Source organism: Ochotona curzoniae, unplaced genomic scaffold, assembly GCF_017591425.1.
Source record: "Ochotona curzoniae isolate NIBS_2020 unplaced genomic scaffold, NIBS_Ocur_1.0 contig_4501, whole genome shotgun sequence".
Lineage (NCBI taxonomy): Eukaryota > Metazoa > Chordata > Mammalia > Lagomorpha > Ochotonidae > Ochotona > Ochotona curzoniae.
Genome location: NW_024466307.1, coordinates 617,670 through 630,945, shown reverse-complemented (window position 1 = coordinate 630,945; position 13,276 = coordinate 617,670). Strand labels below are relative to the sequence as shown.

The window sequence follows — 13,276 nt, the reverse complement described above, 5'->3', positions numbered from 1 at the left end:
GGAATAACTTAGAAACGTCACCAGCTCCCAGGCAACCCTGTATATATCAGGCTCACACCTCTCAAACTGCTGTCATGCTGACATTCTAGGCTCTGGGCATACACAAACACATAGTGCCCAGAGCACGCAAGACACATGCTGGCAAAAGCCTGCATGCAACAGCCAGGTGGGGCAGGTCGGGGAGCTGCCAGGGACCAAGGGTAGCCAGCTAGTGAAGGTATGACGGGGCCTTCAGGGAGCAGGTGGCGGAGGGAGCCAGGGCAGGGGGTGAGCCTGAGAGCCAGGGGCCTTGGACAGTCCAGGGCTGCAGACTCGGGAAGGCAGGGGGCGCTCAGTGGCTTGTGCACCATTTGCCCATCAGTTCTTCCAGGCAAGAAGGAAACAGGACTGTGACACCATCTGCCACACGCAGCCACAAAAAGCCAACCACAGAATGCCCACATAGACGTCAGAGTGACACTGTGACGGGGGTCTGCATCACTAGGACAGTCCCCTTTGCAGGGCCTGGCAGCAGGCACCTGGGGGCAAGGATTAGAGATCCCATACCTGGAGTGCAAGGCTGGTATTGGCTGAGCTCCTGCCAGTGGATCACTCCAGGACTATGAGCGTGAGCGCCAAGCAGAGGGAAGAGCCTCACATACCTGGATCTTGACCACATTCTCTTCCTGGCCATGCAAGAATGATTTCCTAGCTTCGAACTCCTCCCTAAGGGCGGGTCCGAGCCGCATGCTCTGAAAGCGAAGGAGAGAATCCTGGGATGCCGACCACATCTGCTCACGGATGTACTTTCGCGTGACCCTCTCGACGGTGTCCTGGCAAGAAACATGGCTCGCGTTATATGTAAAGGACACACGTGATGACTTCTGGGGGAGTCGTCCCTCGGGCAATGACTGAGAAAGGTGTTTTTTTTTTCTGCTTGGCTTAAACAGACGGTGCCCAGCTGAGACTCAGTTTGGAGTGTGACTGCAGAGGGCAGACAGTGGCCAAGCTGCACAGATAACGCTGGCACAGGCCAGGTGCCAAACCTGGGCTCCTCCACACAGAGGACAACAGCAGCCAGAGGAGTGGGGGGAGCGCCAACACCTCCTACCAGCCTGCACAGACCCACCCCAGTGTGCACCGCAGAGCTAGGGCAGAAGAGAGGGCAGAGGAGTCGGGGGCAGCACTTCTTGCCAGCCTAGACAGGCCCACCCCAGTGTGCACCGCAGAGCTAGGGCAGAAGAGAGGGCAGAGGAGTCGGGGGCAGCACTTCTTGCCAGCCTAGACAGGCCCACCCCAGTGTGCACCGCAGAGCTAGGGCAGAAGAGAGGGCAGAGGAGTCGGGGGCAGCACCTCTTGCCAGCCTAGACAGACCCATCCCAGCGTGCGCCGCAGAGCTAGGGCAAAGACAAAGACAAGGACAAGAAAGCAGGCTGAAGGCGGAGAGGGGATGTGGCGGGAAGGAGGAGTCGAAGGACGCTGTGCAGGGGTGGTGAGAGGACTCTGAGAGGCAAAGGCAGAGATGACACATGCTTCCTCCGGGCTGGGTGGGGGAGCAGGCTGGTGAGATGGCTCACAGCAGACACAAGCCCCTTGGCAGGAGAGCCACACAAGTGTCCACACCCATGTGCAGATCTGTCCTGAGTGGGGTGGGAGCCAGCACTGCTTCATTGTCTTGGCTGGGGGGCGCCGGCACTGGAGCCGGCACTGGTCATCTCTGACCGTCACCTCTGCCACATTGCTTCTCATGGCTCTGCCAGGCCACATGTCTTTGGCATGGTCCACTACTTCACTTCTCAAAGCCATGGCACGCCACCACCTTCCTGATGCCATACAAGCCAGGCTCTCTATTGCCCTCTGTGACTGAATCACACCAAAAGGGGCCTGGGCAAGCCTCCGTAGAGGCTGCACTGTGATGTCACTGCTCTGAGAGCCTGCCCAGCCTTACTGACCAGACAGACCCACACTGCATGTCTTGTTTGAGGCTTCTAGAATGCAATTTGATCACCACCAGGACTTCCCAAGAGATAGCTGGACGTGCCTCAGGCCCAGCTTCTGGTCTTGGTGTCCATGCTGGGACAGGTAGGCCTGCCACGCCTGTCTTGCCTCACTGCCAGAACCACTTGGAAGTCCAGGTTGCGTGGACAGTGAAGCCCAGCTGGGGCGGGGCCTGGGATGGGCCCGTGCCTGCTGAGGGTGCTACATATGGTGCCTCCCCACAGGCTCCCTCGGTTTCCCTGCCTGGAACAAAGGAAGCAGGTGACATTTGTTCTGCCTCCACTTGGGATCCAAATGAGGTGCAAACACACAGAAGAGTTGGGGTGCAGGGCTGAGCAGCCTCGGCTGGCAAGGCCACACATCACGGGGCATCGCTGGGCATGGTGCTTAAGACGATAACCTGTGGCCAAACCTCTTCTCAGACGTCCTGTGAGGTCCAATGGCTCCCACTCAAGGGCTTCTGCCTCCTCTCCCTCCTGTTTCTCCAATGTGGCCCCTGGGCCTCCCACAAGTGGACAGGGGAGCCTCGCACAGAAGTACAAACTGGTGGACATTCGGGGTGGACACAGGGCTAAAACGGACCAGGAGGCGTCCCACAGAATGAGAAAAAACTTCTGAGCAGGATATATTAACGCACACTCTTCTCAATCGCTCCTTCCGCTTGGAGCTCACAGATCAGCCTCACGGTTGCCGTGATGCTGTGAGGGGTGACCCATTCTGTCCCCTCTGCCCCCTGCAGGATACACAGAGAGGAACCACTCACATAAATTGCTAGTTACAAGCAGAGGGAGAAGGGATATGCGGCTTTGGATGGCAAAATCTGGTAGCCTTGATAATCAATGTCTCGAATGTTACCTGTAAGAGACCGTGAGTGGTTCTGTAGATCTACCTCACTACATCACTCTGAGCACAACATGTGAACATGCCATTTGCTTTTAGGTTAGCTGATAACAGGCCATGTGTAAAACACATAGAACTCTACTCTCTGCACTTCATCTGTGGACAAGCACGCTCAGTGCCAGAGATCATGCTGCCACCCAACAGCGTCACACTGGGGCAACCCCCTGGGAGGGGCATCCACACACCACACGACAGACATAGAGCTGAGTTGACTGCCCTGGAGGGGTGTGCTCAGGCTCCAGAACCGTGCTGAGCATGCCACAGTGGCCGCCTTGGGGGACGCAGATGGACCCAGCTGATGCCCACTCTTGATCCTTGGTCTGCTTGCTCACAGCCTGGGAACTTCATGGGGAGAGGACCAGTGCTGCATGTGGGAAACACACCCTCCCCGTTCTTTGGAAACATGTGGCACTGTGGCTCGAAAAGCATCATGTTAAGGTGTAAGTGGGGGAAAGGAATAGTTAAGACATTCCAGATCTCAGCTTACTGTGTGCTACAGGAAAGCCCAGGGGCTGGTTCCTCAGGAGGATCATGTGCCCCGAGGAACCTACCCTGTCCCATGTGGACACAACCCCAAAAGCAGCACAACGCGGCCATGTTCAGCAAAGCCTCAGGGCTCTCCTCCAGCCTCACTCCTGGGAAGTTTGATGACCCGGTCCTCCCGGTTCTCCCATGCTTTAACACCAGGACATGGCCACCTTACTCTCACACTGACCACCTACCTCGATTTCCTGCTCCATGAGCCAGGATTCCTTGGTCAGGCAGGGCTCGGGCGGGACCCAGACGCCCTCTCCTGACTCCACATTGTAGTAGTAATCATGATTTTCCTTCACAGTGAATCGCAGCCACGGTCCCTCTTCACCAGATGCTGCAAATGAAAGTTAGTTAACATCTGCACAAGAACACAGAGTCCTACACACACGTAAAACAAGCCAAAAAACTTGGTTTCAAAGTTCTGATTTGGACCAAGCTGACCCACCTGCTGTGATGTCCCTCCCAGCCTTTGCAGGTGGATCAGAGTTCAAGAGATCAGAACTGCAGTGCAGCGGCACCTCATGTGGCTGCTCCACTTCTGAGCCACCTGGACAGTATTGGAGGATGGCCCAAGGCCTTGGGCTCCTGCATCTACGTGGGAGACCCTGGCTGTCGTCTGGTCTAGCCCTGATCATTATGGCCATTTGGGGAATAAACCAGCAAACAGCAGCTCAGGTGCTCTATCTAACACATCTTTTAAAAATTTTCTCCCACAGAGCCATACTGGTGTTCTAACCACCATGGCATACAGTGAGGCTGGGAGGTCACGTAACCATGGCATTTCTGCCCCAAGAACAGTCAGACCCAGGGATGGGAGGCGAACTGGGAGTATAGGGGACTGTGAGAAGCCAAGCACGGCAGCAGAAGGCGGCCAAGGGGCCCCAGGACTTCCTCCGTCTGCCCGGCTGGTGGGACCACCATGAGGTGAGAGGGAGATAGCCAAGGGCCCCAGGATTCCCTCCATCTGCCTGGCTGGTGGGACTGACATGAGGTGAGAGGCTGCTGCACACTTTGTAAAGGACACATTTCACAGCATGTGAAGAGAGACATTGGTACACTCCCAATGAGGGGGGCTGCTGGGGAAACAGAAATCTCCAAGACCATGCAGTGAGGGAACTTCTAAACACTCCGCCTCACACGGATGACAGAAACCATCTCAGAAACGCTCAGCTGCAGGTACAGGAAAGAAAACGCAGTCACCGCATGCAAAATGACGGACTGCGTGAAGTGGTAACCACATGTGAAGTGTAGCCGTGTGGGAAATGACATGCACAGTGGTGGGCCGCGAGGCAAGGGCATACCCCTCTCAGACTTGCGTTGCTTCTCCGTCAGGAGGGCATCATGGTAGCTGTCGGCACACTCAGGGAGGATGTCATTCGGGTAACACGAGCTGGACTTCAAGATGGACAAAATGTTGCTGGACTTCACCCCTTCCAAACACTGGTTGACGTCAACCACCAGTGTCACCCCTGGCGATGAAATATACTTGTGTGAAGGGCTGGTTTCCACGGACTTCAAAGGCACACAGATGCGTCACTCACTCAGCCATTTAAGAATGCCTGAGTCACTGGGAGTCTGTGCTGCCGGCACCCATACCGGACCACTTAGCCTGTAAGACCAAATGTTCTACAACATGCTAGAAAGGCACAGCTGGTAGATCCCTGCATTGGAATCGAGAATCTAGGAGCCAGTGCTGACCACAGGCATCTTCTCCATCTCAGATTTCTGCCCCTCCCCCTGCAGGAAACTTATGAATCTCCTGGTCACTTAAAGATGGCTAACTCAATGATCTCTTCATCAATTTTAGTTGCAGCTCAGAATATTCTGGTGCACACAGCAGAACCACTGTTCTCCTCATCTAGAAATACACTGAGTTAGAAAAGTAGAACAATAGCATTGACAACACACACCACACATATCACACACACTGCACACATGTATACCTGGGTACTACATAGATAACACACACACCACACACAGGCACCACACACGTCATACACACTGCACACCACACCATAGCACATGTATACCTGTGTACCACATACACATACCACATAGATAACATACACACTACATAGACACCACACACCTGCACCTCAAACACACCCCCACACATGCCACACACGTACCACATACACACACCACAAGCAGAAGCCACATCACAGGGTTTCCCAGCAGAAAGAAGGGTGTGACAGCTCCCCCATCCTTTTCACTCACATGTGTCAAACTCTGCTACCCGAGCGTGCAACACTTGCCATGGCCACCAAACCACATTTGCATTCACATGTGTGCAGACTACGAGTGATGAGGGGTGGGCTGCCAGCTCAATTTCATACAAGCCAATTTCATACAACAGAGGGAGTGAGCGGCCTTGCCCAGTAGACCCCAGGACAAGGCGAACACCGTCTCCTGCTCCCCAGGAAAGCCACGTGGAGGAGGGAGACAGCCCATGCGAGGTGTGCTCTGCACCGACTCTCACTCTGTGGGGACTGCTTCCTGTGAAGGCCCAAGATGTCTTCACAGAACATTCGCTGTCTGGCTGATCATCTCCCCACAGCCCCACAGCCCCAGGTACACAGCAGCGCAGTGTCTTCCCAGGCTCTGGGCCACCAGCTGACCGTGCTGACCAACAAAACCCAGGTGTCACCCCTGCTCAGGGACAAGGGAAGGAAGGCTTCCCGGGACCTCCCACGGGGTTGAATTTGGCTTCACTGCTAAGCCCCAACAACTGCGCTCTAAGGCACTCCTGGGGGGCCACAGGATGTCCCAGTAGGGGTGAGAAAACTTTTCATGGGGCAAATGTCCCAAGGACTCCTCAAGGCAATGAAAAGCTGGCTGGACTCCAGGAAGCTGAGGGGAGAGCAGGGGTGAGTCTCGTGGTGCAGGGCGTCAGGCCGTTCCTGGGCACGTCTGTGCCTCCTCTGGGAGAGCAGCAGAAGCCGGACGAGGTGTAGGGGTCCTGCCAGCTATGGGGGGGCCCCGAGGGAACTCTGGGCTCCTGGTTCCAGCCTGGCTGAGCTCCGGTTCCTGTGACGCTTTGGGGAGTGAGCTGACGAGCAGAGCATCGCTTTAGGCAAGCTCACAGTAAGGAGGAGCTTGGGACCAGACTACCTTCCAGGTCTGGCCCGAGAGGATAGTCCCTGGCTGGTACATTTCCTCTGTGCAGGGTAAGGGCTGCATGTCTGGGACATGGCCGGGGTCCCCATCCAGTCCTTCTGCTCCCCCACAGTCCTCTTGGAAACCCAGCACACTCCCAGCTGAAGTATGGTAAGCGCTGCTGCCTCATGCTACACCACACAGGTCCACTGGGAGCTGGGCGAGGTTCCACTGGACCATGCTGGGTGCTGCCCAACCAGTGGCCCATGGGTCCACTCTGTGGTCTGTAAGTGGGGAGCCGGCTGAGTCACTCCGACGCTGTCTGCATGGCATGAGTTAGCTTGCTGACCCCACACTGGGACGTTCCTACCCCACCCAGGCAAGCAAGGATCTGCAGTCGGCTGGGCCCCTGGTTATGGGCCTGACCTGTGCTCTGCCAGCCAGCTCGCTCACTTCCTTGTCTGCCTGCCTGTCCACCCATCCTACTGGCCGTGCTTCCTGGGAGAACGCCAAGGGCGTGAGAGGAGGAAAAGGAGTGGTGGGGTGCATGAAGCAGCAATAGGTCAGTTTCAGGATTTAGCCATGAAGCCTGAGGGCCAGGAACCATGTGTGCCATGTGGATTCAACACGGTAACATCTCATTTTTGGGGCAGTGTGCAGGGACCAGGTGACAACACCTGCCCACCACCCCTGGGATGGAGGGACACACTGACCACACATGCTCAAGGTGAGCAGGGCCGGTGCAGCCGGGGGCTTACACTGCTTGGCTTGGTCCTGGTCCATGTTGGCCTCATCGACGGCTTGCTGGATCTCATCAAGCCACAGCGCCTTGGATGTGCTCTCGGCATCCTGGGAACAGCAGCAGGGACAGAGACCACAGTGAGCGGGCCACATGGAGGGCAGCTGCTTCTCTGCTTTTCATCCTGCTTGTCACACCACACTTCACAGGCAGTGACCTCGAGCACAGTGGCCACTACAGCAGAGACCCCACAACCACTGCACTCTGCATGACTCCCACCTAACTTCACACTTCCTTCAGTCCACACCTCACCCCTACACACACCCACAGTCCACACCTCACCCTACACACGCCCACAGTCACACCTCACCCTACACTCCCACAGTCCACACCTCACCCCTACATGCCCACAGTCCACACCTCACCCCTACATGCCCACAGTCCACACCTCACCCTTACACACACCCACAGTCCACACATCACCCCTACACACGCACAGTCTACAACTCACCCCTATACACCCCACAGTCCACACCTCACTCCTACACACCCCACAGGCCACAACTCACAACAACCTCAGGATACAGCACACCTACACACTACACAGTCTACACCTCACCTCTACACACCCATAGTCCACACCTTACCCCGTCCCCTTCACTCGTGACACTAGCCTGTACCTCTCTGTTCTGTTAGCGCCTGCCACCACCCCCCGTGAAAGGCTCTTCCAGCTGCTCCTGTCAACACCAAATTCTCCAACCACACACATTCTGAGGTTCCCCTGCTCTTCCCCCTGGTGCCTCTGCATTCCTAGGGAATATTTCCAGTGAAAGGAAACAGACGATGCATAGTCATCAAACTTGGAGGGAAACAAACAAAAGAAGGATGTGGCTGCTACTAGTAAGTTGAGTGTGGTGGAGACAGCCCGTGTGGCAATAATCGCTTAGATGTGATGAGGCCCACTGTGGACTTGGCACAGAGATCGGCTGGGTGGGGTTGTGGCCCTGTAAGAGTGACAGTGCATCTAGGCACTGGGTCAGAGCAGGGAGGGTGGGAAGGGGGTACCCTGGGTTTCACAGACCCCGAGAAGAGGCAGCAGAGGTACAGAGGGGAATGGTGGGCTCTGGCTGTGCTGGGTGCCACACCTCTGGGTGAGCACTCATAACATGTCAGGCAGCCCACTCATCTTCCAGGCAGGCTGCAGACCCCGCCTCCTGGGGCACACAGGCAGCCCGCTCATCTTCCAGGCAGGCTGCAGACCCCGCCTCCTGGGGCATAAAGGCAGCCCGCACTGTCCTCCAGGTTTGGGGGGGCAGGCTCCTGACCCTGCCTCCCGGGCACCCAGGCAGCCCACTCTGTCCTCCAGGCTCCTGACCCTGCCCTTCCAGGGCACTCAGGCACCAGCACACCACCCAGCTTTTTCTCCCACAGCAGTCTGTTATCACCCCATCACTGCAAGTCAGGCTGTGATATCCCACTCCTGTCTGCCTAGGAGCATGACCAGCCCCATCTTAGGACACATGGCTGCTGTCACATCAGGATTCTTCCTGGCACCTGTGGATGCTGTTCAGCCTTGGCCTCCACGTCCGTGGCATGACAGGGAGGTGGGTATAGGGTCCAGGTGCTGTACCACAATGAGGGTAGAGTTCGAGAACTCGTGTGAATCATTCAGTGTCTTGACTCAGAGGTGGCATGCTGGGCTCCCAGGGCCCACACAGAGAAGATCCTCCATGAGAAACATGGCAGCTGAGGCCTCTGGGTTGCAGGAGCCTCACTGGCACCGCAGGATGACCAGCCACACACCTGGCAATGGGTCTAGCACCCTCCTCACTTCCTCTCGTCTCAGTATGGCCATGTATCCCACGGGAGCTGCTGGCTCAGCAGGGGCCAGGTGGCCGCTCTGCCCTGTCCCTCCACCAGGGTACACACTCTCCCAATGGCTCTGACTCCATGTCCAAGCCACACATGTCCTTCACACATGCAGACTGCAGTCTCGCCAGGGGCTCCTTGCTCCTATGTCCTCTGTTGCCCTCTAATCACCCTTTCCCTGGTAAGTCTCCAGGCACCTCTAAGTGGGGACAGAGGACACGCCCGTAAATCACACATCCCTCTCGTGTCCTTCCGCCTTCCCACAGGCTGCATGCTGCATGGCGTACACAGCACCTGATACCATTTACCTGCCACTGCATGCGTGCACTCAGTATCAGCACAATACCCATGGCACCCACCACCACATGTGCCCACAGAATCTGCCAACACACGTGCAGATGGGACACGCATCATGCACACAGCACCCACTACTGCTGACACACGTGCAGATGGGGCACGCATCATGCACACAGCACCCACAATCACACGTACACTTGTCATGTTCACATGTGCACATCTGGCACAGGAAGACAACAGCCCAAGGACCCACATCTGATTCAAGGGCACCAGCTGTGAATGGAGGTGGGTGAGGCCCCTCGCCTGCCCTCCCAGGCCCATGCTGAGTTCCCAAGCAGCACAACAGTATGGCCCTGCTTAGAACACATGCCCCAGCTCACCCTGAGCTTCCGCAACTTGGCCTGGGACAGCACATCCTGGTAGTGCTGGGCGTGAGCTGGGTCCACGTTTCGGATCTTGGCAGTTGGCAGCAACAGCGCATCCAGGGTCTTCAGGGGGTTTCCCTGGTCGATGGCCTCATTGATATAGCCCATGGCCACCACCACTGTGAGAGAAAAAGGGGACAGGTTAATACAGGACCTCCTGTGTCTACACCGCAGGAGGAGGGGCGTCGTGTACCCACCTCCTGTGTCAACACCACAGAAGGAGGGGCGTCATGTACCCACCTCCTGTGTCTACACTGCAGGAAGAGGGGTGTCATGTACCCACCTCCTGTGTCTACACTGCAGGAAGAGAGGGTGTCTGTACCTACCTCCTGTGCCTACACTGAGCTTGCACCATTGTGCTCTGCTTGACATAGCAGGATAGCAGGATGCAGGAGGCAGGATTACACGATGCCTCTGCGGGCCTCTCTGCACACAGAGGGCGTCCTGACGTGGAGGTAAAACATTCCATTCCTGGGGTATCCAGTGACCCCCTCCCCCAGGTCCACAGATCAGAGTAACACTAGAACATGACACAGGTGCTGAAAAGTACAAACAGTACGCCCAGAACAAAACCAGACAGCAGCCTGGGCCCACAGCCACCTGAACAGCCAGACAGCAGCCCAAGGCCATAGGCCCTGAACAGGCAGACAGCAGTCCGGGCCCACAAGTACCTGAACACGCAGACAGCAGCCCGGGCCCACAGGTACCTGAACACGCAGACAGCAGCCTGGGTGCACAGCCACCTGAACAGCCAGACAGCAGCCCAAGGCCATAGGCCCTGAACAGGCAGACAGCAGCCTGGGGCCCACAGGTACCTGAACATGCAGACAGCAGCCTGGGCCCACAGGTACCTGAACACACAGACAGCAACCTGGGCCCACAGACTGGAGGATACAGTTTCGTGCAGATGGGACACACCTGGGATGGACCCACATCAGCACAGACTCTTTTCCAGGCCCCAGTTCCTCCCTGTGTTGTACATTCGCACCGAGCAGAGGTCATAAGGACATGGCAGAGACCAAGCGCAGCCCATGGCTGGCAGAGGTTAGCCCAGAAGTTGGGATGTTCATGTCCCATACTGAGGGCCTGGGGTCAATGCCTGCCTCTGGCACTTCTCCAGTCTGCTGTCCTGGTAGACCCCGGGATGGCTGTGCCGGCACCTGCCGTCCACGAGGATACCCCTGATTGAATCCCCAGGGGCCAGCTTCCATCTTGGCCCAGCCTCAGCCATTGCAGGTATGGCGAATGGGGGCTCATCCCTGCCATCTGTCTCGCAAGTAAAAAAAAAAAAATAGGGGCAAATAAGAAACAATGAAATCTTGAAAGAAGGGAGACAAAGTTCAAAGACATTTCCCAAGTTCAACCTTGCATAAATACAGGGAGTAACCTGGCGTCACGATGCTGTGAATAAGCATAGGGTTATAATGTTTATAATGATGGTAGGCACATCAGTGGTAAAGCATGGTGTAGCCTACACATGCTGCTGGGAAAACCAGGTGTCCACAGACACTAGGAGGCGGTCCCCCACCTTACTTCCCCTCTCACACAAACCAACGAACAGGGCTTTCTCACCATCAACCCTGTTGGGCAGCAAAGATCACCATGAGGAAAATGAAGACTCAGCTGAGAGAGTAGACATGGGCTGCATTGCATCATGTTGGGCACCCAGAGCTCAGGAGACTCATCGCTAGAGACAAGACCGACCCAGCAACAGCACCAGCATCAATCAGCAACTGCATCCACGCGACTCAGCAACTACAGCCACATGACTCAGTAACTGCATCTGTGTGACTCAGCAACTAAGTGTCCATGACTCCACAACTGTACCTACATGACTCAGCAACTACAGCCACATGACTCAGCCACTGCATCTATGTGACTCAGAAACTGTACCCATGTGACTTAGCACCTAAGCCCCCATGACTCCACAATTATACCCACATGACTTAGCAACTAAGCCACATCTGTGTGACTCAGCAACTAAGTGTCCACAACTCCACAATTATACCCGCATGACTCAGCCACTAAATCTGTGAGTCAGCAACTGCACTCACATGACTCAGTAGCTGTACCCTTCTGACTTGGCAACTAAGCCACATGACTCAGGTGCCACTAAATCTATGACTCAGCAAATGCACTTCTGTGATTCTGCTATTATACCCACGCGACTCAGCACCTGCCCACATAGCTGAGCAACTCCATCTGTGTGACTCAGCAACTTCACTCCTGGGCAACTAATCAGTGGAGGACATGCTTGCACAGCGCTGTCACTGTATCATTAACTCACAGTAAAAAGCTCTGGCGCTCCCACCTGCTGATGAGTAGACAGGGAAATGTACCTGAGGGTGGAGCATGGGGCCTAGAGAGGAAAATGTAGCATCCGGACCCTTGGCACTCCCTGCATTCATCACCCAGAGCCTGACTTGGAGATACCATCCTGGGCTCCAGGGATCCTGCACTGGGCATGTGGTCACAGCCACAGCCTCTGGGTCACAGGAGCCACACTGGTTCCACTGAGTGACAGGCTATGCTCCTGACACTGAGCCCAGTGCCTGGCCCTGGCACCCCCACTTAAGTGGGGGTCTCCTATGGGAGTAGACATGGAGGGCTGATAATGACTTCATGGCCGTATGGGCTGACTCCACGTTGCGTGCGTGAATCTCAGGATAACCATGAGATCAGGCTACTGTTTAAAGTTAATGGAGAATGGAGTTAGAAAACACGTTTCATCTAAAAAAGCCTAAAGACACATGTGTAGTGTTTTCATAACATGCATGTCTCCCAAGTGTCTGAGGCTCTCTCAAGACAAGGGGCACTCGGTGCCAGCGTGCCATGCACAGACCCCACCAGGCGGCAGGCAGGGCCAGGGAGGGTCTCGTGTCTTTGTGAGGGGGATGCTCAGATCCCGCCAGGCGGCAGGCAGGGCCAGGGAGGGTCTTGTGTTGCTGTGAGGGGGAAGACCAAGTACCGAGAGGTTCGTAGAGACGCATCCTAGTCCAGCACTGCACGGGATGCTGCACGGGGGTGCACAGTCAGGCTGTTCCCTGGAACGTGAACAGACAGGGTCAAGGTGGAGGTCAGTGTGGCAACCATGGCCACAGCGAGCTGCTACATGCTCCCAAGTGTAGCTTTGTGTGAATTAATCATTGTCACTGTATCTGGAAGGTGTGGGGGCCTCCGCGCACACCTCGGGATTGTTCAAATACAGGATGATGGACTGGTTTTCTTTATGCCACGCCGGGTTAATCACATCTCTGAGGAGCCCCGACGGGTGGCTGCAGCCAAGGGGTCGAAGCACGTCTGCTGGGTCATAGGAAGACGTCAGCCACGGACAAACAGCAGTGTAGCCCGGCTGGGGGTTTTGCAGAGGCTGGGTAGGCCAGTAGTCTGCACCCACCCAAAGGTCCCCGCCCCTGTTAAGACCTTGTCACACAGACAG

At 56.0% G+C, this 13,276-nt stretch overlaps 1 protein-coding gene across 1 annotated transcript in view; it reads right to left on the bottom strand.

Annotated features, from left to right (window-relative positions):
- IQGAP2 (IQ motif containing GTPase activating protein 2) overlaps positions 1 to 13,276 on the bottom strand; it is a 103,362-nt gene that overhangs the window by 35,729 nt on the left and 54,357 nt on the right. Inside the window, exons 13-17 of the mRNA XM_040985938.1 lie at positions 9,793 to 9,956; positions 7,266 to 7,356; positions 4,713 to 4,880; positions 3,600 to 3,745; positions 642 to 812 (exon numbers count right to left, since the gene is read on the bottom strand). Of these exons, the coding sequence (XP_040841872.1) occupies positions 642 to 812; positions 3,600 to 3,745; positions 4,713 to 4,880; positions 7,266 to 7,356; positions 9,793 to 9,956 (740 nt within the window). The remainder of the gene's footprint in view (positions 1 to 641; positions 813 to 3,599; positions 3,746 to 4,712; positions 4,881 to 7,265; positions 7,357 to 9,792; positions 9,957 to 13,276) is intronic.